Source organism: Coregonus lavaretus (assembly GCF_964263955.1).
Source record: "Coregonus lavaretus genome assembly, chromosome: 20".
NCBI lineage: Eukaryota > Metazoa > Chordata > Actinopteri > Salmoniformes > Salmonidae > Coregonus > Coregonus lavaretus.
In genome coordinates this window covers 36,681,320-36,706,082 of record NC_140007.1, presented here as the reverse complement: position 1 = coordinate 36,706,082, position 24,763 = coordinate 36,681,320, and the positions used below count along the sequence as shown (strand labels likewise).

General features: G+C 41.8%; 1 protein-coding gene across 1 annotated transcript; it reads right to left on the bottom strand.

The window, feature by feature from the left end:
* Positions 1-385: 385 nt before the first annotated feature.
* LOC311147412 (adenosine deaminase-like) lies at positions 386-23,264 on the bottom strand. Its single transcript, XM_084184112.1, has 11 exons — positions 23,134-23,264; positions 18,215-18,276; positions 17,496-17,618; positions 7,820-7,963; positions 7,436-7,551; positions 6,062-6,186; positions 4,074-4,145; positions 3,510-3,611; positions 1,735-1,802; positions 1,267-1,396; positions 386-985 (listed from the first exon to the last, which is right to left on the bottom strand). The coding sequence occupies exons 1-11, from the start codon at positions 23,176-23,178 to the stop codon at positions 881-883; spliced, it is 1,092 nt and encodes a 363-aa protein (XP_084040238.1). The 5' UTR covers positions 23,179-23,264; the 3' UTR covers positions 386-880.
* Positions 23,265-24,763: the final 1,499 nt, after the last annotated feature.

The following is a 24,763-nucleotide window of genomic DNA, read 5'->3' as shown; positions in this document are numbered from 1 at the left end:
GCAAGCTCTTCATGTTCCTGGGTCCAGTGTGTGTGCTTTTCCAGTAAGATCTGCATCTCCGTAAGATCTGCTTCTCCGTAAGATCTGCTTCTCCGTAAGATCTGCATCTCCGTAAGATCTGCATCTCCGTAAGATCTGTTGCTCTGTAAGATCTGTTGCGCTGTAAGATCTGCATCTCCGTAAGATCTGCTTCTCCGTAAGATCTGCTTCTCCGTAAGATCTGCTTCTCCGTAAGATCTGCATCTCCGTAAGATCTGCATCTCCGTAAGAGCTGCATCTCCGTAAGAGCTGCTACTCAATAAGTGGTTTTACATTTGAACTAAACAGTGAGGTAAGGTCCATATTGCAATTAATTCTGATACTCCTTCAATAATGACAACTATTTTAAGATGCAAAAGTGTTTTTATTGTAGATGTTGCTCATATTTTAACATTGTCCTCCACGGAAGCAATTTATTAAATGGAACTGCTTTTCAATTAGTAAAATAGATTTAGAGTAAATCATTTTGTAATTTTCTATCTCAGAGAACAACATATTATACATAAGTTATTCTAAAAACGGTAAGACCACTTCAGTAGGCTTTACTCTCCACCCAGTGAGAACAGTACAGCAATAGATAGTCTGCCACCTAGTGCTCATAACTAGGACTACAACAACAATATTAAATGTTTAGAACATTTTTGGTATTGAGCTGGTTTACCTGAAGCGTGCCCATTTAAAAAAAAAAAAAAAGTGGGGTAAAAACTATTTCCACCGAATGAAATAAAAGCTGGGAAGTAAGTTGTAGGCATGATGATTCAAATAGGTCCTATAGGCTATCTTATTTGGCAAAGTGGTAGGTGCCTGGGTTGTTGTGTTGCAGCTCTGATCAGTGCTTCATTTAAAAGCCAGTGTTCTCCACCATTCCATAGGCTTCATACAACGTGTTGACAAGATCCTTCTTCTCCTTCTTAGGCAAGAAGCTGGAGTTAGCAGAGTTTATGTTCTGAAAACGAGGTGCGTGAGACTCATTAAACCATCATGGGAGAGTATACTGTAGTATTGTCACCAGTGGTGTAACAGTGTTGCTTCCGTCCCTCTCCTCGCCCCTACATGGGCTTGAACCAGGGACCCTCTGCACACATCGACAACAGTCACCCTCGAAGCACAGTTACCTGTCGCTCCACAAAAGCCGCAACCCTTGCAGAGCAAGGGGAAACAACCAGGCTAAATATTTAACGGTATTGAGCTGCCAACCAAATAGGAAGGGCAGAAATGTTTTCTTACCAGTCTCTTGAATTCCTCTTCGGTGAAGCCCATGTACTTCTGGGCAGTGCTGTAGTCTAAGTGCAGGGTGGAGTTGAAAATCAAAGGGTCGTCTGTGTTCAGGGAGTAGTTGGCCTTATCCTTTCTGAAGCTACATACACACACGTCATTCAGAGGGGATAAGTAAACCCAAACAAAAATGAAACTTTTTTTTTTTTTTTGGGGTCATTTAGCAGACGCTCTTATCCAGAGCGACTTACAGGAGCAATTAGGGTTAAGTGCCTCGCTCAAGGGCACATCGACAGATTTTTCACCTAGTTGGCTCAGGGATTAGAACCAGCGACCTTTTGGTTACTGGCACAACGCTCTTAACCACTAAGCTACCTGCCGCCCTAAATTCTGTTATAATCTTTATGGTATTGGGTTGTTGAAACTTTATCAGAAGAAGTATCATTCATTAAATATGATGAGTAGTGAAAGACTGCTTACGTGATGACAGGATGCTTGGTGAAGTCTGGATCACACGCTCCAGTCAGTTTGCTGGATATGGGACACACCTGAAATCACACAGCATTCCTTTGTTACAGAACAGTAGCCTTGTGTGCCAAGATTCTAGGCTGTAAGTCCCAATCATTTCTCTTTCTTCCTGAAGTGTGCACACGTTCACTACTCCCCACAAGTTTAAAAGCATTGTATTGATATGAGAGTTTCCATATACCAGTCATTAGCTTTAAAATCCAGATGGAAAGTAAACTTGTAGACCCTTTGGGCGAAAGGAGCAATTAATTTGGACACAACACTTGTGTAATGTCTCTCCTTGACCACCAGAGGTCACTGTGCACTAGCTGCCGAGGACTTCATGGTAGGAAAAGGCTTTAACCAAAAATCAAATCAAATTTTATTTGTCACATGGGCCAAATACAACAGTGAAATGCTTACTTACAAGCCCTTAACCGACAATGCAGTTAAGAAAAATATGTCTTAAATAAAAAATTGATAAGTAAAAATTAAAAAATATTTAAGAAAAATAACAAATAATTAAAGAGCAGCAGTAAAATTACAGTAGCGAGGCTATATACAGGGGGTACCGGTACAGAGTCAATGTGTGGGAGCACAGGTTAGTCGAGGTAATTGAGGTAATATGTACATGTAGTTAGAGGTAAAGTGACTATGCATAGATAATAAACAGAGTAGCAGCAGCGTAAAAAGAGGGGGTGGGGGGACAATGCAAATAGTCCGGGTAGCCATTTTATTAGCTGTTCAGGAGTCGTATGGCTTGGGGGTAGAAGCTGTTAAGAAGCCGTTTGGACCTAGACTTGTAGCTCCGGTACCGCTTGCCGTGCGGTAGCAGAGAGAACAGTCTATGACTAGGGTGGCTGGAGTCTTTGACAATTTTTAAGGCCTTCCTCTGACACCGCCTGGTATAGAGGTCCTGGATGTCAGGAAGCTTGGCCCCAGTGATGTACTGGGCCGTATGCACTACCCTCTGTAGTGCCTTGCGGTCGAAGGCCGAGTAGTTGCCATACCAGGCGGTGATGCAACCAGTCAGGATGCTCTCGATGGTGCAGCTGTATAATTTCTTTGAGGATCTGAAGACCCATTGCAAATCTTTTCAGTCTCCTGAGGGGGAATAGGCTTCGTCGTGCCCTCTTCATGACTGTCTTGGTGTGTTTGGACCATAATAGTTTGTTGGTGATGTGGACACCAAGGAACTTGAAGCTCTCAACCTGCTCCACTACAGCCCCGTCGATGAGAATGGGGGCGTGCTCGGTCCTCCTTTTCCTGTAGTCCACAATCATCTCCTTTGTCTTGATCATGTTGAGGGAGAGGTTGTTATCCTGGCACCACACGGCCAGGTCTCTGACCTCCTCCCTGTAGGCTGTCTCATCGTTGTTGGTGATCAGGCCTACCACTGTTGAGTCGTCGGCAAACTTAATGATGGTTTTGGAGTTGTGCTTGGCCATGCAGTCATGGTCACGCCTGATGCCCAAACCGATATCTTATTTCAGAATGTATTAAAATTAGGTTAGGGTCGGGGTTAAGGATTTGGTTAAGGTAAGGGTCAGTTTTAGGTTTTTCCTAGTCGGTTTAAGCATCCGCTGTGTCCTTTATCGCCTCTCCATTCATGGTAGGATCTTTAAATCTATGGTAGGATATATTTGCCTTGTTCTATGAGGTATGATCATACATCATGTAATATTATGTGTGTATAAAGTCCAATGTTACTTTACATTACAGGTGAATATAAATGTGTACGTTCTTACCTCAAAATGCATATTCTGCTCCAGGAGTTGTTTGTACAGCACTTGGTCCTCCAGCGTGTTGTAACCATGTCCTACTCTCTCTGCTTTCAGGACCTCCACAGCCTGAAGAAGACATGAGATATGGGTCATCAAGCAGTTTCGTCAAAATCATCTCACGTACACATGTTAGCAGAACTACTGGCTATTCCTGGCAACACCCTGTCTTTAGATGCATAGTTCCCTGACATTTTAGAAAGATGGCTTCCATAGAAAGTAATTCACATAGGCTAGTGAAGAATTCCAAGGAGACATGAAATTGGATAGTGATGAACAGACTAGTGTGCTCTGTGTCCTCGGTTGTTTACTTGTTTCTATCTGAAATACATACCGTATTTACGTTCTTATAAAAAGGGAGGGGAGAAATGTTTTCACAATGCAGTGTCACTTATAACATGATAATGTAGTTCAGTGAGAGACGTTATAATGACGTATGTGTTGCTGAAGTAGAGGAAGACTTCGGTCAAGTTGAACTGCCATAGACATATTTAATGGTCCCCAAAGGCTGTTGAGGAAAGGGAAGCTCACCTCTTTCACCACAGAGGCAGGGCCCACCTCTCCAGCATGGACTGTTCTGTGGATCCCACATCTCTCTGCTTCCTGTCAACAAGGTCACTCACATCAACACCAACTTAATATGAGAACCATCTGGATTTGACAATTAGTCCCGACTGAAATACCTTCCATTGTTTTGAAACGATGTCATTATACATGGATGAACATAGTCACAACATTATTCCAAGAGCTCATGTTTCTGTCAAGAGTAGGCATTCTTTTTCTGCCAAAGGCTAGATTGGTAAGAATTGCATCTCGCCAACATTGACAAAACCCTGCTTCGAATCCAGGACACCGATCTAGAGCTTGTGCAGTCATGATAACTGTCTGTATTAGTATCAGAGTTGCACTCTACTAAGATAATAGTGTTTGGAACTGGCCTTAGTCAAACTAATCATTTAAACAGATGTTAACATGTCCACATTTATCACTTCAGCCTCTGGTCGACCTTACCACAGTGTTCCCAGATGTTATCCTGGGGGAATGAATTAATGGAACTGTGTTTAAATCCGGAACCACCAGAGATAGAACAAACTACGCAGTCCAAACTAAAATGCTTGTTGAAATTACTTATGCCAACTTTTGGTTGAAACACTTAACAGAGGCATACTTTTGACAAATAGTCTAAATTTGGTCATCAGGAACACTGTGAATAGTTTCACTGATTAATTTATTGTTCTTGAGCAAGTTTTCTGTTACAAGAAATTGCAGACCTCTCCAACAAATGTTTTTCTAAAGCGACCTTCATGTATGGACATATGTATAGAGAGTTAATCAATGAGTTATAATGATAAAAATTATTGCAAATTATTGGCTAGTTATAAAACAAAATCAACCAATTGTAGGCCTTTAAGGTCTGCGGTTCTGCAATAGGCCTAATAAAGATTGATTGTACTTTAACGCTGTTATCTGACAAGGGGTAGCCAACCGTGTCAAATGTGAATACTTTTTATAGTGTTTTCAGCACACCTTCATTCTCGCTCGATACAACCCCACACAAAGGAGATGATTGTGAACTACAGGAAAAAGAAGAGGACCGAGCACGCCCCCATTCTCATCGACGGGGCTGTAGTGGAACATAAATAATATGCCATTTAGCAGACGATTTTATCCAAAGCGACTTAGTCATGTGTGCATACATTTTTATGCATGGGTGGTCCCGGGGATCGAACCCACTACCCTGGCGTTACAAGCGCCATGCTCTACCAATTGAGCTACAGAGGATCACCAAACATCACCAAACTATCATGGTCCAAACACACCAAGATAGTCGTGAAGAGGGCATGACAATGCCTATTCCCCCTCAGGAGACTGAAAAGATTTGGCATGGGTCCTCAGATCCTCAAAAAGTTATACAGCTGCACCATCGAGAGCATCCTGACTGATTGCATCACCGCCTGGTATGCTGCTGCTACTCTCTGTTTATTATCTATGCATAGTCACTTTACCTCTACCTACATGTACATATTACCTCAATTATCTCAACTAACCTGTGCCCCCGCACATTGACTCTGTACCGGTACCCCCTGTATATAGCCTCACTACTGTTATTTTATTGCTGCTCTTTAATTGTTATTTTTCTATTTTTCTTTTTTAATATGTACTTATCAATGTTTTACTTTACACTTTTTCTTAAAAACTGCATTGTTGGTTAAGGGCTTGTAAGTAAGCATTTCACTGTAAGGTCTATACCTATTGTATTCGGCGCATGTGACAAATACAATTTGATTTGATTTTAAATTCTTCTGCAAGTTGGAGGGTGATCTCCCACCTTTTAAACCATTAAACTGAGCATGGTATGCTGCATGATAGCATTCAGTAGGACAGTGGTTAGCCTCATATCCTGCTGAGGCTACCTCTTGTCTTGTATCATTGCCATGAATCATGCATGGAAGAGTTGACTACAGCACATACAGTATGAATTGGACACGAGGGTTCAAAGTTGGGCAGTGGTAAGTTACCTCATAGGCCATCCTGTGTCCTGGGTAGGCCTCACAGTTGAGGGACTCGTCTCCTGCCAGATCAATAGCCACCACTCCATCCTCCTTATACTTCTTACACAACTGCACCACGTCCATGGACCAGCCTGCGCAACGCAACAACACATTTATTACAGGACAGCAGAAATCCAGTGAGGTCAAAGACCTGGAGACAGGATGTTTGATTTGTGAGGATGTTGGTGAAATGTTTTCATGCTAGATCTATGACCTAATGGTTATCTGAATATCTGCTGACATGAATGAGAGACATTGTGAATCATGTCAAGCATCTCAGTAAAAGCTAATGGAAGCAATGGTTGAAAAGGTCAAATTGTCCAGTTCCAAACTTAATGTTAACAAAAGCAGAACAAAATACAAAAAACAAAATACAAAAGTCTGACAACAGAAAACTGTTCACTGGAATGTTTGCCTAAAATAGCCACTTGCATTTTGTTGCATGTAATAACAAAAACAGATACAATGTTCTGTGAAGTCAGAAAGTTACATACAACCAAATGACTTTACTAATGCCTAAGGGGATATCTCTTGTATGAGAGACAATGCTGGCTCTATTCTGTGCTGTAACATAGGAGATGAGGCTTGCAATTGTTAATTCAGTGATACAATACAATACACAAACAAGAGCCCCTTTGTACTGTCTGCATTAGGGTCAGCAAATGGTGACATTAGCTAAGTAGAAAACTCAATAGTAAGCACAGTATCACACCTCCTCACATATAGATCAACATCATTGAGTGGGGATGGAATGAAACGAGACAGTCAGACGATGCCCAAAACAGGAAGTGTGGGGAGTATTTTTGACTGGGAGATGTTTGGCCTGCAACTTAGTGTGATGAGGATCACAGACAGAGGACTATAGACAGAGGACTGCAGACAGAACTACAGAAAGAGGACTACAGACAGAACTACAGAAAGAGGCCTACAGACAGAGGACTACAGACAGAACTACAGACAGAGGACTATAGACAGAGGACTACAGACAGAGGACTACAGACAGAGGACTACAGAAAGAGGACTACAGACAGAGGACTACAGAAAGAGGATTACAGACAGAGGACTACAGAAAGAGGACTACAGACATAACTACAGAAAGAGGCCTACAGACAGAGGACTACAGACAGAGGACTGCAAACAGAACTACAGAAAGAGGACTGCAGACAGAACTACAGAAAGAGGACTACAGACAGAGGGCTACAGACAGAGGGCTACAGACAGAGGACTACAGACAGAACTACAGACAGAGAACTACAGACAGAGAACTACAGACAATAAGGAGGGGCTGCGTTGGGCCAGACAGACAGGACAGGAGCGTGAACAGGACCGTGAGGGCATTACTTGGCATGTGGCGCATGCAGCACAGAATGGACCTGGCTTTGATGTTGAATGCCTTCTCTCCCTCGGTCAGACCCTGGTTCACCAAGCGAACAACCTCATCTGGGCTCAGGTCACCTCTGGGGGAAGAGAGAGAGAGAGTGAAATCAACACACAGAGAATTCTTCAATGCATTGCTATTTTACATTTTATGTTTGATCTCTAAGAACAGATACCTACATGAACAATACAAGACTCTGCAATCGGAGAGCACACGTAACTCAAAGAACTGTATTGCGCATGTCCATATAGTAAAGTGACATCAATCACACTTACAGTATGTTTCAAAGTCACACTTTTCTGTCAGCTACTTTACCGACTCAGAAACATATAATATCATCCACGTACTCTTTTTGGTTCCATGGAATGGGTTCTACGTCAGTGTTAGCCAGGTAGTGTGGGCTGTATCTGACTTCAACGTAGATCACCCCCTCTTTGGCTTTGTCCTCCACAAACTCATAGGCTATCCTCTTGATCGCCTCTCTGTCGCCCCTGGAAAGGTCATAGAAAATCAGAGGAAGACCAAGAGAAACAACATAAATATTTGCCCAACTATGGCAGCTAATGAAAAGTATTAGTCACCAACAAAGGCCCTAATTATTTTCTTTCTCACATTATGCACATCCAGTTACAAATAAAAACACAGGAAACGTTCTATGAACAGCGGTTAGTACAGGGTATTACAGGGTTAGTACAGGGTATTACAGGGTATCACAGGGTTAGTACAGGGTTAGTACAGGATATTACAGGGTTAGTACAGGATATTACAGGGTTAGTACAGGATATTACAGGGTTAGTACAGGGTTAGTACAGGGTATCACAGGGTTAGTAACAGAGTATTACAGGGTTAGTAACAGGGTTAGTACAGGATATTACAGGGTTAGTAACCTGGGTTAGTACAGGATATTACAGGGTTAGTACAGGGTTAGTACAGGATATTACAGGGTTAGTACAGGATATCACAGGGTTAGTACAGGGTTAGTACAGGGTATTACAGGGTTAGTAACAGGGTATTACAGGGTTAGTAACAGAGTATTACAGGGTTAGTAACAGGGTATAACAGGGTTAGTACAGGATATTACATGGTTAGTAACAGGATATTACAGGGTTAGTACACAGTATTACAAGGTTAGTACAGGGTATTACATGGTTAGTACAGGGTTAGTACAGGGTATTACATGGTAGAATTGTTTCTCTGAATGGTAGGAGGGTAATCTGATGGTAAATCCTCAGCACGCCATGCCAGGAGGACTATTACTGTCACAGAGAGAGCCAAACGGCAGAACCAATGCTCCCTGTGGCCCCTGACTTGAACTTGACTGGCAATGAGCCCTTCACTGCTACTGCCAATAGGACTGACTGTCAGCAGGAGAAAATGACTATGATGATCCCTGTATGATAATGAAGGTAAAGGACGTAAGATCAGCCTGTGTACAGTATTTGAGGCATGACACAGGGCAGGGGCCACCAATTACATTCAGCCACAGAGTGGATGGTCCTGGGGCCGGAACATAATTTGAAATAATTTGTGGGCCTACACTGCAAATTGATCGTAAGAAGCCCAAACAGATATAGTATTTGACATATTTCCTAAATTAAAATAACATTGAGCTGATTTCCTGGGGATTTTACAGCCATTTATGTCCAACAACAAAAATCATTATTATATATGTTTTACTCATTTGGCCTGAGGGCTGCCTATAGGGCAGGGTTCTTCAATTCTGGTCCTGGAGGGCCGAAACACCTCTGTTTTTCATCCTCTCCTTCTAATCAGGGGCTAATTCAGACCTGGGACACCAGGTGAGTGCAATTAACTACCAGGTAGAAATAAAAAACAGAAGTGTCTCGGCCCTCCAGGACCGGAATTGAAGAACCCTGCTATAGGGAAACCCTGACAGGGGATAATAGAATATTATAGTCATTTGTAATTTTCATTTTATTGTATTTTGAGAGCATATCATTCTGTTTTATGGTACACATTTCTGTAAAAGTCCCCGTGGAGCAATTGGTATTTTGGTTGGAGGGGTGGGAAATGTTTGCAAACTCAGTCAAACAGATGTACCTAGCATCAATTCCTTTTCTGTTTCTTTTTGACTTCACAACAAAGTTTCTGTTTCACATCACATGATTGGAAAAAAGACCCGCATTTACACTAGACGTAAATGCCTGCTCTGCATGCTTGTTGTTTCCCCACAACACTCACCCCCCAAACCCCCCGACCCCGTTACCCCCGCTGTGCCCATCTATCTACCAACACACACAAAAATCCTGCATGAGCCAAACACAGCTAGCAAGTTCCCCATGTTGTTGTTGTCGTGTAGGGGGAAGCACCAGATTCAACAACAAGGCTTTTCAAGGGAAGGCCTTGCTAAAGAATGCTTCATTCAGCATAACTGCCTGCTAGCAGCTTCCCTGGCTGGTCTGGCTGCTATTGCAAACCATTATTGTGTCTTTTCATACTTGTTGTGGGCAGTGGTATACAGTACTTAAGTAAAAAATACTTTAAAGTATTGTACTACTTAAGTTGTTTTTTGGGGTATCTGTACTTTACTTTACTATTAATATTTTTGACAACTTTTACTTTCACTCCACTACATTCCTAAAGAAAATAATGTGCTTTTTACTCCATACATTTTCCCTGCCACCCAAAAGTACTTGTTACATTTCGAATGCTTAGCAGGACAGGAAAATGGTCCAATTCACGTACTTATCAAGAGGACATCTCTGGTCATCCCTACTGCTTCTGATCTGGCGGACTCACTGGAGTGTGCCCCTGGCTATCCATAAATTAAAATAAGAAAATCGTGCCTTCTGGTTTGCTTAATATAAGGAATGTGAAATGATTTATACTTTTACTTTTGATTCTTAAGTATATTTTAGCAATTACATTTACTTTTGATACTTAAGTATATTTAAAACCAAATACTTTTAGACTTTTACTTAAGTAGTATTTTACTGGGTGACTTTCACTTTTACTTGAGTCATTTTCTATTAAGGTATCTTTACGTTTACTCAAGTATGACAAATTGGTTAGTCTGGTATGGAGCTGAAACATCACATAAAATGTTTGTTTTTTAATACATTGTTTAGTTTCAGCAGTGGGTGAGATTTGAGTTTAGATTTTACTATGATTGTTGCTTTTTTCAATAGTACCATCTTGGGGTAAAAATGCGAAATATGTTGGTAGCTTTAGGGTTAAATGTAAGTTAGCGTTGTAATGGGAACGGTATCTATAACGACCAATTAGACTGTAAGTTCAGTTGGTTGCCACAGATACAGTGGGGAAAAAAAGTATTTAGTCAGCCACCAATTGTGCAAGTTCTCCCACTTAAAAAGATGAGAGAGGCCTGTAATTTTCATCATAGGTACACGTCAACTATGACAGACAAAATGAGAAAAAAAATTCCAGAAAATCACATTGTAGGATTTTTAATGAATGTATTTGCAAATTATGGTGGAAAATAAGTATTTGGTCAATAACACAAGTTTCTCAATACTTTGTTATATACCCTTTGTTGGCAATGACACAGGTCAAACGTTTTCTGTAAATCTTCACAAGGTTTTCACACACTGTTGCTGGTATTTTGGCCCATTCCTCCATGCAGATCTCCTCTAGAGCAGTGATGTTTTGGGGCTGTCGCTGGGCAACACGGACTTTCAACTCCCTCCAAAGATTTTCTATGGGGTTGAGATCTGGAGACTGGCTAGGCCACTCCAGGACCTTGAAATGCTTCTTACGAAGCCACTCCTTCGTTGCCCGGGCGGTGTGTTTGGGATCATTGTCATGCTGAAAGACCCAGCCACGTTTCATCTTCAATGCCCTTGCTGATGGAAGGAGGTTTTCACTCAAAATCTCACGATACATGGCCCCATTCATTCTTTCCTTTACACGGATCAGTCGTCCTGGTCCATTTGCAGAAAAACAGCCCCAAAGCATGATGTTTCCACCCCCATGCTTCACAGTAGGTATGCATTCTTTGTCCTCCAAACACGACGAGTTGAGTTTTTACCAAAAAGTTATATTTTGGTTTCATCTGACCATATGACATTCTCCCAATCCTCTTCTGGATCATCCAAATGCACTCTAGCAAACTTCAGACGGGCCTGGACATGTACTGGCTTAAGCAGGGGGACATGTCTGGCACTGCAGGATTTGAGTCCCTTGCGGCGTAGTGTGTTACTGATGGTAGGCTTTGTTACTTTGGTCCCAGCTCTCTGCAGGTCATTCACTAGGTCCCCCCGTGTGGTTCTGGGATTTTTGCTCACCGTTCTTGTGATCATTTTGACCCCACGGGGTGAGATCTTGCGTGGAGCCCCAGATCGAGGGAGATTATCAGTGGTCTTGTATGTCTTCCATTTCCTAATAATTGCTCCCACAGTTGATTTCTTCAAACCAAGCTGCTTACCTATTGCAGATTCAGTCTTCCCAGCCTGGTGCAGGTCTACAATGTTGTTTCTGGTGTCCTTTGACAGCTCTTTGGTCTTGGCCATAGTGGAGTTTGGAGTGTGACTGTTTGAGGTTGTGGACAGGTGTCTTTTATACTGATAACAAGTTCAAACAGGTGCCATTAATACAGGTAACGAGTGGAGGACAGAGGAGCCTCTTAAAGAAGAAGTTACAGGTCTGTGAGAGCCAGAAATCTTGCTTGTTTGTAGGTGACCAAATACTTATTTTCCACCATAATTTACAAATAAATTCATTAAAAATCCTACAATGTGATTTTCTGAAAAAAAAATTCTCAATTTGTCTGTCATAGTTGACGTGTACCTATGATGAAAATTACAGGCCTCTCTCATCTTTTTAAGTGGGAGAACTTGCACAATTGGTGGCAGACTAAATACTTTTTTCCCCCACTGTACACCTGCATGCATCATGACGTGCTCCTCTGTGCTGCATAATCTGCATTTCAAGTAATTGACCCTTAGTCTGGCCACCAGAGGAAACCTGGCATAATACTGTCTCTGCCTGCATTACATCCACTCACTAACCAGGAAGAAGACCCATCAAGTCTGGTCTAAAGTGTTCTTTAAAAGCTTGTTGATTGCATTGCTGGCAGCAACACCAATTAATTGCCCGTCATACAAGTATATAGACTCTCGACTTCCAACACCATGTAACTGTTGATAACAGTTATGATTGCTGTTGGAAGAAAGACACACCTAACACGCCATGTACGAATGGCGCCGGAGGGGATGGCTGCTGTTTTATGGGCTTTTAACCAACCATGCTATTTTGTTTGATTTTTTGCATTGTTTGTAACTTATTTTGTACATAATGTTGCTGCTACCGTCTCTTATGACTGAAAATAGCTTCTAGACATCAGAACAGCGATTACTCACCTTGAACTGGACGAATAATTTTTCTTTAATGAGTCAGACGAGGGGGATTTGCTCCAGACACCCGACAGGGCCCTCATCCCCGTCATTCGCAGTAGAAAGAAAAGGAGATATTGCGGAAGGAGATCGGGGTGCCTGGTAAGGTGCCGGCGATGAGTGGCTAATCTGCCTTTGCAATCGATACTATTGGCCAACGTACAATCGCTTGATAAAAAAGTGTACGAACTACAAGCACGTATATCCTACCGACGGGACATTAAAAACTGTAATATCTTATGTTTCACAGAGTCGTGGCTGAACGACGACATGAATAACATACAGCTGGTGGGGTATACACTGTATCGGCAGGATAGAACAGCAGCCTCTGGTAAGACAAGGGGTGGCGGTCTATGTATATTTGTAAACAACAGCTGGTGCACGATATCTAAGGAAGTCTCGAGGTTTTGCTTGCCTGAGGTAGAGTATCTCATGATAAGCTGTAGACCACACTATCTACCAAGAGAGTTTTCATCTATATTTAGTACTAACCATGTCTATTTACCACCACAAACCGATGCTGGCACTAAGACCGCACTCAATGAACTGTATACGGCCATAAGCAAACAGGAAAACGCTCACCCAGAGGCGGCGCTCCTAGTGGCAGGGACTTTAATGCAGGGAAACATAAATCAGTTTTACCTCGTTTCTACCAGCATGTTAAATGTGCAACCAAAGGGAAAGAAAAACTCTAGACCACCTTTACTCCACACACAGAGACGCGTACAAAGCTCTCCCTCGTCCTCCATTTGGCAAATCAGACCATAATTCTATCCTCCTGATTCCTGCTTACAAGCAAAAACTAAAGCAGGAAGCACCAGTGACTCTGTCAATTAAAAAGTGGTCAGATGAAGCAGATGCTAAGCTACAGGACTGTTTTGCTAGCACAGACTGGAATATGTTCCGGGATTCTTCCGATGGCATTGAGGAGTACACCACATCAGTCATTGGCTTCATCAATAAGTGCATCGATAACGTCGTCCCCACAGTGACTGTATGTACATACCCCAACCAGAAGCCATGGATTACAGGCAACATCCACACTGAGCTAAAGGGTAGAGCTGCCGCTTTCAAGGAGCGGAACTCTAACCCGGAAGCTTATAAGAAATCCCTGCTATGCCCTCCGACGAACCATCAAACAGGCAAAGCGTCAATACAGGACAAAGATCGAATCGTACTACACCGGCTCCGACACTCGTCGGATGTGGCAGGGCTTGCAAACTATTACAGACTACAAAGGGAAGCACAGCCGCGAGCTGCCCAGTGACACGTGCCTACCAAACGAGCTACATTACTTCTATGCTCGCTTCGAAGCAAGTAACATTGAAACATGCATGAGAGCATCAGCTGTTCCGGACGACTGTGTGATCACGCTCTCCGTAGCCGATGTGAGTAAGACCTTTAAACAGGTCAACATTCACAAGGCCGCAGGGCCAGATGGATTACCAGGACGTGTACTCCGAGCATGCACTGACCAACTGGCAAGTGTCTTCACATTTTCAACATCTCACTGTCTGAGTCTGTAATACCAACATGTTTCAAGCAGACCACCATAGGCCCTGTGCCCAAGAACACTAAGGTAACCTGCTTAAATGACTACCGACCCGTAGCACTCACGTCTGCTTTGAAAGGCTGTACATGGCTCACATCAACACCATTATCCCAGAAACCCTAGACCCACTCCAATTTGCATACCGTCCCAACAGATGATGCAATCTCTATTGCGCTCCACACTGCCCTTTCACACCTGGACAAAAGGAACACCTATGTGAGAATGCTATTCATTGACTACAGCTCAGCGTTCAACACCATAGTGCCCTCAAAGCTCATCACTAAGCTAAGGACCCTGGGACTAAACGCCTCCACTGCAACTGGATCCTGGACTTCCTGACGGGCCGCCCCCAGGTGGTAAGGGTAGGTAACAACACATCCGTCACGCTGATCCTCAACACAGGGGCCCCTCAGGGGTGCGTGCTCAGTCCCCTCCTGTACTCCCTGTTCACTCATGACTGCATGGCCAGGCACGACTCCAACACCATCATTAAGGTTGCGATGACAAAACAGTGGTAGGCCTGATCACCGACAATGACGAGGCAGCCTATAGGGAGGAGGTCAGAGACCTGGTCGTGTGGTGCCAGGACAACAACCTCTCCCTCAACGTGATCAAGATAAAGGAGATGATTGTGGACTACAGGAAAAAGAAGAGGACCGAGCACGCCCCCATTCTCATTGACGGGGCTGTAGTGGAGCAGGTTGAGAGATTCAAGTTCCTTGGTGTCCACATCACCAACAAACTGACATGGTCCAAGCACACCAAGACAGTCATGACGAGGGCACGACAAAACCTATTCCCCCTAAGGAGACTGAAAAGATTTGTCATGGGTCCTCAGATCCTCAAAAGGTTCTACAGCTCTTTTACTCTGCGGCTACTCTAGGTTTATTATCTATGCATAGTCACTTTAATAACACTACCTACATGTACGGTTGAAGTCAGAAGTTTACATACAACTTAGCCAAATACATTTAAACTCAGTTTTTCACAATTCCTGACAATTAATCCTAGTAAAAATTCCCTGTCTTAGGTCAGTTAGGATCACCACTTTATTTTAAGAATGTGAAATGTCAGAATAATAGTAGAGAGAATGATTTATTTCAGCTTTTATTTCTTTCATCATATTCCAAGTGGGTCAGAAGTTTACCTACACTCAATTAGTATTTGGTAGCATTGCCTTTAAATTGTTAAACTTTTTGCGACCAAGCTTTAACTTCCTGACCGATGTCTTGAGATGTTTCTTCAATATATCCACATAATTTTCCTTCCTCATGATGCCATCTATTTTGTGAAGTGCACCAGTCCCTCCTGCAGCAAAGCACACCCACAGCATGATGGTGCCATCCCTGTGCTTCACGTTGTGATGGTGTTCTTCAGCTTGCAAGCAACCCCCTTTTCCTCCAAACATAACTATGGTCATTATGGCAGTTCTATTTTTGTTTCATTAGACCAGAGGACATTTCTCCAAAAAGTACGATCTTTGTCCCCGTGTGCAGTTGCAAACCGTAGTCCGGCTATTTTTGTCGGTTTTGGAGCAGTGGCTTCTTCCTTGCTGAGCGGCCTTTCAGGTTATGTTGATATAGGACTCGTTTTACTGTGGATATAGATACTTCTGTACCTGTTTCCTCCAGCATCTTCACAAGGTCCTTTGCTGTTGTTCTGGGATTGATTTGCACTTTTCGCACCAAAGTACGTTAATCTCTAGGAGACAGAACGCGTCTCCTTCCTGAGCGGTATGACGGCTGCGTGGTCCCATGGTGTTTATACTTGTGTACTATTGTTTGTACAGATGAACGTGGTACCTTCAGGCGTTTGGAAATTGCTCCCAAGGTCTTGGCTGATTTCTTTTGATTTTCCCATCATGTCAAGCAAAGAGGCACTGAGTTTGAAGGTAGGCCTTGAAATACATCCACAGGTACACCTCCAATTGACTCAAATGATGTCAATTAGCCTATCAGAAGCTTCTAAAGCCATGACATCATTTTCTGGAATTTTCCAAGCTGTTTAAAGGCACAGTCAACTTGGTACCTTCAGGCGTTTGGAAATGTCTGACCCACTGGAATTGTGATACAGTGAATTATAAGTGAATAATCTGTCTGTAAACAATTTTTGGAAAAAGGACTTGTCATGCACAAAGTAGATGTCCTAACCGACTTGCCAAAACTATAGTTTGTTAAAAAGAAATGTGTGGAGTGGTAGAAAAACAAGTTTTAATGACTCCAACCTAAGTGTCTGTAAACTTCCGACTTCAACTGTACATATTACCTCAATTACCTCGACTAACCGACCGGTGCCCCCGCACATTGACTCTGTATATAGCCTCACTATTGTTATTTTATTGCTGCTCTTTAAGTATTTGTTACTTTTATTTCTATTTTATTTCTTAAAACTGCATTGTTGGTTTAGGGCTTGTAAGTAAGCATTTCACTGTAAGGTCTACACCTGTTGTATTCGGCGCATGTGAGAAATAAAATGTGATTTAATTTGACCTGTTGATGGTAATGATACCCGTTGAAATAAAAAAAGAGCAGTAAGGAACATCCAGTCTGCTGATTTTCTCTCTCTCTCTCTCTCTCTCTCTCTCTCTCTCTCTCTCTCTCTCTCTCTCTCTCTCTCTCTCTCTCTCTCTCTCTCTCTCTCTCTCTCTCTCTCTCTCTCTCTCTCTCTCTCTCTCTCTCTCTCTCTCTCTCTCTCTCTCCCTCCCTCCCTCCCTCCCTCCCTCCCTCCCTCCCTCCCTCCCTCCCTCCCTCTCCCTCTCCCTCTCCACTACCAGTATGAAGTAAACTAACCCTGACACTCATTTGTCAAACTCTTGAGTTTGAGGTCTTGAGGCAACTCCTCCCTAGCTTGTTCCCAGATCTGTTTATGCTGTCTTACCAATTCCTATGGTCATTGTTACACTATTGGCACAAATAGATCTAGGATCATGAAAACACCTCTCTATGATAATGATAAAAGCATCTGCTAAATCAGGGGCTCCCAAACCTTTTCACTCGGGGCCCCCCTTCCAGCATCAGGGAACATCCAAAAGCTCAGGTGGTTAGTACAGTAGTCAGCATCTAATTATCTCATATCTATCTTTATGTTCAGGGTACTTACGCAATGACGTGCATGTACTCTGCGAACTTGCCGAGGAACTCTGTGAGGGTGGCAGGCTGATGCACCACACAGATGTGTGTCATCTCCTTCACTGTGCATGCAGGCAGGGTAATCCCACGTCGCCTGGGACAGACAGAGGCTTTAAAAGTGCAATCAGCAATATTTAGCTACAGCTGTTCAATGTTCATTTCTCTAGGTTGAAAATGAAAGGAGATCAGGCATTTGCCATTAGGGCCTCTAGACTTTGGAATGGTCTGCCAGAGGAGATCAGGCTTGCAGATTCAGTGCATCTTTTTTATAAAGATGCTTTTAATACATGATTTCAATGTATTATTTAAATTAGCTATATTTTTAAAATTCTCCTTCCTCCTGTCTTTGTTTCTTTCTTAGTACTTTTATTTGATTATTTTATGTGAATCACTTTGTTACTTGTATTGAAAAGCACTATATAAATAAAGTTATTATTATATTATTATTATTATTTCAATTAATTATATGAATGACTTAAAGACAATTGCTAGTTCAAAAAGACCCCCATAACTAGGCCTATATGTTCCAAACACAAATACTGAAAGAACAATGTATGTCACTTGAACCTAACAGCCCTTTTGTCAAGGGTAATTGGTCATTCATGATTCAAGAGAACTTGCAAAACCAATTTTAACACATGATTTAACTAAAAGAAAAATGCTAAGAACTCAACAGGTTTATGAACTTACTCGGCAACGTCTAGGATCGTCTCCACTCGGATAGCGCCATCAAGATGCACATGCAGCTCAATCTGAAGATAAAAAATATGACCAAATAATCATTTAAAAAACAGAATGTACTTTTAACCTAATGACCTATAGAGTAATTTAGTCCACAGGGATGATCTCTGGATGAACTCACAAATCTGGCAAAAAATAAATGAATGGACTAAACATTGGCAAATGAGAGAGCAGGCAGGACACCTTGTGTTGTGTTGTAGTGTGAAGCTGGACCACATCTATCTCAAATACAGTACGTATGACTGGGCACCGAACGTAGTGCAGTCAGTGAAAAGGCCAGTGATGCCAAAGAATGTTCAAAGAAGAGCAACTGAGTGCTCTTGCCCTTTTTCTAGCCACAACTTACACTGACAGATGAAAGTGCTAAATCTTGCCAGCTCCACTACTCTACACCAGCTGACTACAGGGCAGACTGAGTTAGAACTAATTACCCATGACCATGGGATTCGATTGTAAACAGAAGGCATTTTTATGTATCGTTTCTAATAATCTTTTGACCGTCCCAGGCACACACTGGATGAAATTGAGAATGTGGAAATTATAGGCAATTTTAGATAAATTAATTCCTAAGAACAAATCTTCCAAGAACAGCAGCAGAAATGATCCTTGAAAAGATCAAAACCATCTTTATCATCTTACCATAATGTGTCTGACAGGTTGGCTCCTGAAGGCAATACCGTTATGGTTATTACATAACGAGTTTAGCATGAGTGTGATAATTACGGTGTGACATGACCCCTGCTACTGACATTGGTATGACAGGAAACCAAGGCCTTGAAAGACAAATATCAGCATTAGGCTCTTGTAGGAAATGTCAAGGTAGTCTACTTTGCAGTATAATTTACTGTCCACAATCAACTATGTTGAACGTACAGTATAGACTGACCCTGTGTTATGTTTTTCTAGCACAACCTCTTGGACACACACGTACAGTATGTTTACATAAATAAAAGTTATTTGTGTCTCCAACAGTGTTATCTTTGGCACAGAATTGGTCTACTGTATAATTGCCTTGCAACCAGTAGCATGCAGGTTGAACCCTAACTGCTTGAACACAACAACTATTTGTCACTAGATGTCACCTTATGGAATTTAAGGAAACACTCGGTTCCTGTGAAACATTTAGTTCCTTCGAAAAAAGTAGAACCTGTCTAAACACTCCATAGCTATACTAAATTCAAATGTAGAGCTCTGAGGTACACAGTGTTCTAAACACCCCAGTAAAACTACACCAAAGTACACTGAACTGCCTTTATGAACTTACAGCAGCAGCTATAATCTTGTCTCACAAAGCCATTAGATTTTGTGTTAGGTTTCACTAAGTCAATACACATGTTTTATTCCATTTCCAGCACATTACACATTATCCACCCATTAGAAGCACGCACTCACTCATCATTTGTCTGCAATACTTGGCAGAATGATGCAATCATTTATCTCCCACGTGCCCTCAACTTCCTCTGCTTTACAGAGTGCCTATAATGCATTGCTAAGGTTCTTTGTCGACGACCACTTTGTTCACTGACTCTGAAAACATGTCCAGGGTGTAGGTCTCACATGACTGTTACTGCATCTCTATTCAGTCCACTTTGGGATAACAATGGATATGTGTGTGTGCCTCCATGCATGTGTGTGTGTGTGTGTGTATATGTGTGAGTGTGTGTGTAGAGTCTTGAAGAAGACAGTGTTTAAATATAATTAGTGAGTGAAGAGTACAGAGACATAGTTTCTCTGTTGTTTAGGCCCATCTATCACTGAAACAAGCAAACAGAGAGAGATTCACTATCTCAACAACAGGCCCATGACGTCAGAGCCGCAACAGAGCATCAATGGATGCTAGGCTACATACACAGATCAGATCTATGACAGCTGTTTTAGTCGTTTACAGGTGAAGTGATCTTCTGGCATTGTAGTAACAACTCATTTCCTCATGGGCTATTCTTCTGTGGTTTCCTACTTTATAAACCATGGCCAATACAAAGCATATAATCAGTTTTATCTATCAACAGGTATAAATGTAATGGAAAAAACAGTTATTAATCATCTGTGTTCTTGTTGTTATAAATGTGTGTCTATAACAGCACGACGACCTTATTTTGTTTACGTTAAACAGCTATGATTATTATTATTATCACAAAATGCATGTATCAGTTTACAAACAATTAAGACTCAACCTGTTGTGTAATGTATAGTCATTACATAACTTTACATAGTTAAGCTTCTGTTGCATGCATAGTTGAGCCCTGGCTCATCACGCCCCATACATTCAATTATTGGTAGATGATAAAAATGTTATCAGTGTCATTCAAAGTCACTCTTCAAGGTTGTCCATCCCTGTATTACTGCATTCATTCGGCCTTTGTCACAGTCAGTGTAATAAAATGAAATACACGCACACGCCCACACACACGCCCACACACACACACACACACACACACACACACACACACACACGTTGGGGTTAGGAGTCTGTCATTATGCTTCTTGTTATCAGCTATCAGCTCCTACCCCCGTGCATGTACTGCTGACTCAGGACCATGACTCAGGACCATGACTCCAAAGGGCACTATTGTTTCTATGCTGGTGTTTATGGGGGCTATATGTTGAAGAAGACTTAGGATCAGTATTTACTGAAGTGTCTTTCTTACACCTGGCCCTGTATCTCGTGTCTCGGACAAGGAGTGCTGATCTAGGATCAGGTCCCTCCTGTCCATGTTATACATAGTGATCTAAAAAGGTCAAACTGATCCTAGATCTGCATTCCTACTCTGAGACGCTTTATGAACACGGGCCCTGAACTATCTGTCTTTATTACCCCTGGCCTCCTGAACTAATGTCCTCATGTCCTGAGTATACACACACACACGTACACATGGATTTTGTGTCGTAGATATATGGTAGTAGAGCAGTGGCCTGAGGGCACACACTCAATGTGTTGTGAAATCTGTTGTGAAATGTATTGTAATGTTTTTAATTGTATATAACTGGCCTTAATACATACAAATCAATCGTGCACTCACTCTGCATCTCCACCTACCGCGGATGGGCCCTTGATCAAGGCAACTTAAACCCTAACCTGCTCCAGGGTCACTGCTCTGTGGCTGACCCTGTGCTGCTCCCAGCCTGTTGTGTGTACGTTGTGTGTTGGGGCTGGGTACTCTGACAGCAAATACTACCACATTACTGTTGTCTCTGAATAATGGAACAATAAAATAATGTATTGTTTTTGTGTTGCCCCTCTAGAGGAGACACGGTGGTGCAGTACAGGCTACAGTGTGTGAATTGAATTACACTGTCCGGGTACCAGGAAGAGCAGCTTGCTCACCGTTAATCTCTCGTGGGCAGATTCTGCGTAAGAATTTACTTCTGGGTAACCGAGATTAACTTACCCATTGAAACAAGTAGAGTAGCCTACTGCTTCTGATTAAAGATAAAGCAGCTTTAACCACCAAACTATCTTATTACTGGTGTTTTTGGTGCCTTTGTCCACCAATAATATTACAGTGCCTTTGTCCGCCATTAATATTACAGTGCCTTTGTCCACCATTAATATTACAGTGCCTTTGTCCACCATTAATAATACAGTGCCTTTGTCCACCAATAATATTACAGTGCCTTTGTCCACCATTAATAATACAGTGCCTTTGTCCACCAATAATATTACAGTGCCTTTGTCCACCATTAATAATACAGTGCCTTTGTCCACCAATAATATTACAGTGCCTTTGTCCACCATTAATATTACAGTGTCACCCCTTGTCTATTTGATACTCTAAACATAGACAGTAATCTTCATGGGCTTGACACATCAATCAATCTGTCTCCACCAGTAACTGCACCTGCCAATCCCACCACCCTGAGCCACCTCTAGCCTTTTGGGGGGTGCTAAGCGAGATTTGGTCGGAAGGCTGTGTTGCAGTTTTAAAGCAACATCTCTGCAATTATTCAAATATTTACCATGGGGCGGAGAACATTTAGCAGTTTTAAAGCACATTTCCTGCCATTCTACACATTTTTCCATTACTTATGCAATTTTCACATGATATCTGTGTAGGAGTGACTAACTAAATCAATGGGGGCCCCCTGGAATTCAGGGCCCCTGAGCACATGCCCTGCGTGCCTGGTTGGTAATTTGGTGATGATTAGGCCTACTACAAGTGTTAGATAGCTGGCTAGACTACCTTACCTTGCAATCTAAAAGCTTTGAGTGACTGACATAAGTGGAAAAGTACTGATGCACTACCACATTTCGAAATTGCACAGTATGTTGAGACCCCTACTGAGGTCATCATTATTGTTTTACCAACAAATTGGGTCGGGGCCCACTAGCGGGCGCGGGCCCTACGCTCAGAACGCTTAGTCTGCCTATAGGAAGAGGCGGCACCACCAATGCCCATCCATAATTACAGTGAAATGTTATCTAATGGTCAGTGTATTACATGCTATGTAAAACCCAAGTAAGTGTGAAAATACTGACACAATACTTTAGAAAATGTATCAAATGGAAAATGTATCTAGTAAGGATCTTCTTAAAACGTTTTACTTGGTATTGGTGCAAATGAATAGGCTACACGAACAGCCCACTGATGGCACAACAGTTCAGCAATAGTAGCCTACAATCCCTTTCTACTTTCGTTTCTTCTAACCACGTGCTTCCTTGATTTTAGAATCAAACAAATGAAAGAGCGTCGTCAAACCCTATCATTACCGAAACAAAGTACAGCCTACACGGTGACAAGGTTGAGAAGGAATAATAGGATAATTAATAAATGGTTACAAAGTGGTTGAGAAGGAGAGTAAACAGGATAATGAATAATTTAATGCAACTTTCTTTTTTCCTGATACATTAGTCGTCAAATACAACTTACCTTTGGTTTGTTAAATACTATTTGTTCAGTGAAGTGTTCTGACATTGTGAAGGCTCTCTTGTGACTGCCGGTGAATGTGAAACTGCTGATAGCACAGAATGAGATGCGCAACTTCAAGCTTGTCCCGCTCAGGACTCGAATAGCGTTCAGTATGACCATTATATACATGTCTAGCGCGCTTGGTAGATGGAACACGCCTTGATCCAACCCCCAACAACAGCATGCAATTAGGCCTATTGTCATAAACGCGCTAGCAAATCGAGTATATCCACCGTTATACTATACAAGGTATTGTAACCAGATAATTAGGCCTACGGATACATTTTCACGGTAACAATGTTTCCACGGTGTAACCAGTAGACTAGTTGTGGTGAGTAGGATTAGCAGCATAGGTAAATCGTTGGCCATAATGCTTAGAGGTTTACCAATGATCTGATTATGGCCTGTCCAGAGCTACTGTAGCCATACCTAGTCCTATACATCCAGGGAAAGGAGGAAGTGATACATGTAATCAGTTACATGTAATCTGATTACAACAAAAAAAACGATATGTTACTAGCAAAAATATTGTAATCAGATTACAGATATATTTGAAAAACTAGATGATTACTTTACTAGATGATCTACTTTTAAATTCAGAAAGGATGTTTGCAAAAAAATACATTACAATACAAAATCATTTTCTCAATAACATTACATTTAGCATTGAAAAAAGGCACATGTTTAAATGTGTTCCTTTTGAAACCAGAAGTCAGAGACCACCATGATGACACACCAAATGCTTTTGATGGATACTTTTTGTCTTCTTTTAATTCCTTTTAAAGGTCCAATGCAGCCGTTTTCATCTCAATATCATATCATTTTTGGGTAACAATTACCTGTTATTGTTTTCAATTAAAATGTTCAAAAGGAAACAAAAATAGCTTCTTAGCAAAGAGCAATTTCTCAAGCAAGAATTTCGCTAGGACTGTCTGGGAGTGGTCTGAGAGGGGAGGGGAAAACTGAAAACTAGCTGTTATTGGCAGAGTGGTTTGAAACGCTTTCATATTTGTCTATTAACCAATTTACCACCTGGTGATGTCACCAGGAAGGCCAAAACTCCTTCCCACCAAAACAGGCTGAAATTTCAGGTGGTCTTTTGAAACAGCTCTTACACTAAAAGAGCATTATCATAATTTTCACAATATTATTCCAACCTCATAGTGTGGAAAAACAGTGTATATAAAACACAGGAAAATCACATTTGTTGACTCAACTGGGCCTTTAAGGGGAAAATAATCCAAAAGTGACTGAAAGTAATCAGATGATGTTATTGAGTTTGAGTCATCCAAAAGTTGCGTTACTGATTACAATTTTGGACAGGTAGCTATTACATTTAAAAGTAGGATTACATTTAGAAAGTAACCTTCCCAACCATGAATACATCTGATAAGGAAACAAGTCCAACATACAGGCTAATAATGACGATAAATAATTCAATGGTTCATCAAATTGATTAAACTAGTAGCCTAATTGGTGGTGGTACCACATGATGAAAAGGATATGGGGACGTCTATGGGTGTGACGAGTACTGAGGATACGAAGAGGCAGGACGCAGACATCAACAATGTAAAGGTTTACTTAACACTGA